Raw genomic sequence first — 4,978 nt, 5'->3', positions numbered from 1 at the left:
AAGGTCCTTAAGGTCAGGACTTGACCTCAGGCCTAGTTCACTACAGTTTAATACAGCTCATTTAAACATAACATTAAACTTTAATATTGTTTTCAATTAAACTGTTTTTGTGCACAGTTTTCCGAACAGGTTCATGAGAAGCAACTTTTCATATCGACTCATTTTCTGGAGTTCTAGGTTGCTTCATTTCGTCCATTGTCTCAAGTTGCAGTTTCTGATCTTTTAATGACAGGTCATTCTTCTCATTCTGTGTAAATAGTTAAACAAAAAATTATAAAAATAAAAAAAAACTCTGAACTACTCACCAGTCTGACACCTTTGAAGTTCTTATGGTGAGTCTTGAAATAATAGCCGACCACTAGCAGTACAGCCAGCAACAGACCAACCAGAAGTAAAGAAACCAGCACCAACTTTGTGTTCTTCCCCCAACGAGGATTGGCTTCCTCAACGTTAATCTGGGAAATAAATATAACTTCATTTATGCAGTGGTACTTGTGCAAATCGTATAAATAATTAAGCATAACAATTATCATACATTGATTTCAGCCACTGAGTTTTAAGCATATTCCTTTTTGTCCTAGTGATTAATAATCAAAGAAGATCTTTATAATCTAAAATCAGAGGATTTGTTTTCTAAATCTAGCTGTTTGGGTGAGACAGAGCTAAATCAGAGCCTCTTGTATTATTCTCTGCACAACAGATGTAGTCATGAATTCTTTACTGGTATCAAAACAAACAAAAATCATGCCAAAAAATAAATTTTATCAAGGCCAACAACATTTAAACGTGTCCAAAGTTTGGTAAATCACTGCTTGATAAGGTCATTCAATGTAGTAATGAGGGAAATTCAGTGTTTGTTGACAGCAAAGAAACAGATAGGCACACCCTTAACCCAACACTGGTCCCAGGTGTTTGGAAAAAAATGTTCTGCTGCTGACAAATTGTCTGTGGGCTGTTTGTTTTTGACACCAGCTCTCAGTCTGATAGCTTGAAGTCTTTGAGGGAGTCTCTGAACTCAGGGGAGTATTTTTCTTCCCCTCTTGTGTATTTCAAGTTGCATTATGAGTCAATCACAGAGTTTAGCTGAGTCAATGCAGCTAATTGCCTTTGGAAGTCTCCCCTTCCAGGCCGCTCATGGTAAACGGTATAATTTACTACGTTGGTTAGATTTGGAATCTCTTTGACTGTCTTGGTCGTGCCCACAGAAAAGCATTTGTAGACTCAGTGACATACTGTACTCATGACTCAACTACTGTGTTTAGATTAACTGGATGTATATATGAAGAGATAAAATACATTTTATGGATAAATATATGAAACCATAAAAATATCAGGATCACTTACTTTATCTTTTATGTTGTCATTATTTAACTTGTTAGTCATGCCTATGATGTCATCTGCAAATACAAAAACAATTTGTGTTTAATGAAATGGCACTACAATGAATGTTAAGCAAGACACAGACATGTAGTGTTCAGGCTAAACTGCAAAAATCATCAGAAGTCTGCAGTGTTTTAGCCACAGATTCATACTGACCTTCAACATACTTCCCAGACACAAGGACTTCCTTGGTGTCATCCTTTTGGTAGAGCTCCAGTTTACAGTCTTCAGCACACAACTCTGGTAGAATGCTTGTTATCCACATCTGAGTTTTGTTCTGCAAAAAACATAAAAAATGAAATTATTACTTACCATAATTTTCACTGTATAAAGCCCTACTCACATGGGATTAGTTTTACCTAGGGACCGCATGCTATTTGTAATAATTACGGAGATTGTCTGTGTTGTTAATCCTGTGCGAAACGGCCATGTCGGTAATTTGTAAAGTGAAAATTCCCCCGCAAATTACCTACTATATTTTGCTGATCTCCGAGATCCTGTGATAAAACTAATCCAATGTGAATAGGCATCTCTGTGCTTTGGACAGAAATGTGCGGGATCCGATACACAAGTAGTAGTTTTTTTTTGTTTTTTTTTTTTTAAGCAAAATCATTCGGAAAAAATATAGAACAAGGCTGTTTTAAATTAACGGGCTGCTCGCTTCGGTTTTGCTGCTACTTCCTTTACAGCAAATGACAGCAGTTGTGGAGACGCGTGCATGCAGCCAGTGATCAGCTGACCATCTATCCATCCATCCATCCATTATATTTACCTGCTTCTTCTTTTACGGATAGCTGGGGTCGCCGAGAGGCGGGGGACAACCTGGACAGGTCACAAGTCCATTTAAACCGGCGGGTCAGCGGACGTGCGCGACTGGTGACAGTTGTCCATCTGAGCTTAACATAGCTTTGTTTACCTCTTAAACTGGCCGGGCGGACCTGCATCCTCCTCAACAAGTAGATTAACACAATTTTATATTGTGCATTCTTGAGTTTTCTTTGTGCTGATTCGTAAAACCACATCAAAGCCTGAGACCAGCATGGCCCGCACATTAAATACATTATATGTATGGACCTGCCCGGTCGTGACTACGCAGCCCGTTAACATCATATCTGGAAGATGTCCGTAAATTTCAGCTAAATTTCAGGCTTTGGTTATCCTGTGCGAATGCACCACATAAAAAGCAGATGTTGGGGAGTAATTTATTTATTACATGTGGTCCCTAGATAAAACTAATCCCATGTGGATAAGGCTCAAGTCGCAGTTTTTGCATAAATTAGCATGCCTGTGACTTATACAGCGAAGCAACTTGTTTTTTTCACCTCCATATTTATAACTCAATTTTTGGTTGAGATCTGACGGTTTCATTCATTCTGACATGGAAAATGTTGAACACTACCATTTTCAGCCACAAGAGGGACCTCGACTAATATGACAAGCCAAGTGTCATATATATCTATAGATATAGATAGATGGAATAACTCTTCAACATTTTCCCTAAAAATAATCACCAACGATAAAATATGTTGGATACAAACATTAAAAAAAGACATAAAAATGTTTCACACATCCTGACCATCACTTCCTCTGAGTTTAAACTTACTGGTAGTTTATTTAATTTAAGTCATTGTCTGTGTTCATTTTGGAAATGTATTTTAAGATAAATAAATCATTAAAACAATGTTAACCTCTACTAAACTGTAGAATTTTAAATCATGGCCTTTAATGAAGATTGTGTTAGTTGGATCATGTTAATGTAATCATTCATATTTTTATGAATGTTTTTCAGCAGCATATGAACAGATTTATTGTTTTTTGTTTGTATTTCCCCAAACCTCCACACAGGAAGTCTTGTACATAACTATCAGGGAACAATATAGCATCTATAACAATTTTTGTTTTTAATAAAGTTTTATTCAGTATTGTTATTGTTTTGAACATCTTACTGGTAGTTATTACATATGTGCTTTACAACAGAATTTATAGTAAATTATAATTTCCAAAAATTTTAATAGATTCCAAAATTTGCTCTCCACAACATTGCTACACCCCCTTCCTGTTTATTTCTATTTCCTCCATACTCCGTTCCCTCACATTAGTTTGTCTTTAAGCTTATTATAATTAATTAATTTCTGAGAAGTTCTTTTTATGGCACCACATTGGTACATTAGTGCCTAATCTCATTGTAGTCATAACTGGACCAAACAAGACTCCCAAAAATGCCTTTTCCTTTCAGTTTCTGTTTGTCAGAACCTTGCAAAGAACAATATTCTTGCAACAGATTTAAACCCTTGGCTGACATCCATCTGTAGTAGATAGTAACCTAGATGAGGAATTCTGCATGCCATTACTGAAATAATCTACTCTTCACATGAGGCAGGAGTCAAGGCCTACAGACCTCATGTATCAGTCCTCCCCCACAGGCTGCTGACTCCCTGATCAGTTTACATCTCATTCTGATCTTCTCCCAAACCTAAACTAGCATACAATTAGGCCTGTCACAATAACAAATTTTGCTAGATGATTAATTGTCTCACAAATTATTGCGATAAACAACAATATTGTTTGAAATTTGACAATAATTAGTAATTATTGTCAAATTTAAGAAAAAATGTTGGTTAATTTGTTTTGCACGTAGTACATTTTTTCGACCACCGGATGGCAGTACAAGACTGTTTGAACTGAAGGATGGATAGTGAGGGAACGAGCAGTGAGTCTCTTCAAGAAAAATGGGAGGGAGGCCTCTTGACGTGACATGGGCTGTCTCTCCTTCCTTTATTCGGTTCTCAATATGGCAGATACTCGGTGTGGTTCGAGCTCCTTAGCATAACATTTTTCACGCAAAGCTTTTAATAAAAAAATCTGTAAACAAGTTCTCAGCTGCTCTTTGCAGAGAAAAAAAACAACAACTTTTTACATGAAGGCACAGGTTTCAACCGTGTATTTTGGAGCTTCAACAAGATGGAGGTTTTTCCCCGAGGTCGGCCTGTTAGCTTAGCTCATAGCTTAGCGTCTCAGCTTAGCTGCTTTTAACGATCCAAAAACGCGATTTCGGACTGTTAAAACAGATTTTAAAGAGAAAAAACAAAAGGGAGGGGTCAGTGAAGAGAACCAGGGTTGAGCCTTTTTTCACCCAGTGTCTTCAGTAGAAAGTGAGAGATGAAGAAACAATAAAGTTGATAAATGAAAATGAGGTAGACTAGATCATTTTCATTTATCATGCGATTAATTGATTTATTGTTTATTGTGACAGGCCTACATACAATTGACTATGTTTGATAAACTTAACACTAATCCTTGAAATTAAATTAATCAAAAAACGTTTCTGCGAGGATGATGTTATTTTCTTGTCTTTGATGGCAGGAAGCTCCTGCATGGCTTGTTTGCACCTATTGTTTGTTTGGTAAATAATGCATTTCCTCCTCAGGCTGTATGAGGGCTGCTGCTAACAGAAAGCATATGTAGTGGATTCAGACCGCCACATAAAAGTTGTACACCTCAAAGCTGTCATAAAATACTGAGAAATATACATTTATAAACACAAACATACCCTCACACACACACACACACACACACACACACACACACACACACACAC

General features: G+C 37.0%; 1 protein-coding gene across 1 annotated transcript in view; it reads right to left on the bottom strand.

Moving 5' to 3' along the window:
* Positions 1-4,978, bottom strand: part of si:ch211-286o17.1 (hematopoietic progenitor cell antigen CD34) — a 49,240-nt gene that overhangs the window by 3,547 nt on the left and 40,715 nt on the right. Inside the window, exons 5-7 of the mRNA XM_037679319.1 lie at positions 1,537-1,657; positions 1,345-1,397; positions 306-455 (exon numbers count right to left, since the gene is read on the bottom strand). Coding sequence (XP_037535247.1) covers positions 306-455; positions 1,345-1,397; positions 1,537-1,657 — 324 coding nt within the window. The remainder of the gene's footprint in view (positions 1-305; positions 456-1,344; positions 1,398-1,536; positions 1,658-4,978) is intronic.

Source organism: Nematolebias whitei, chromosome 7 (assembly GCF_014905685.2).
Source record: "Nematolebias whitei isolate Nwh7 chromosome 7, NemWhi1, whole genome shotgun sequence".
Classification (NCBI taxonomy): domain Eukaryota; kingdom Metazoa; phylum Chordata; class Actinopteri; order Cyprinodontiformes; family Rivulidae; genus Nematolebias; species Nematolebias whitei.
This window is presented reverse-complemented; position numbering and strand designations above follow the sequence as displayed.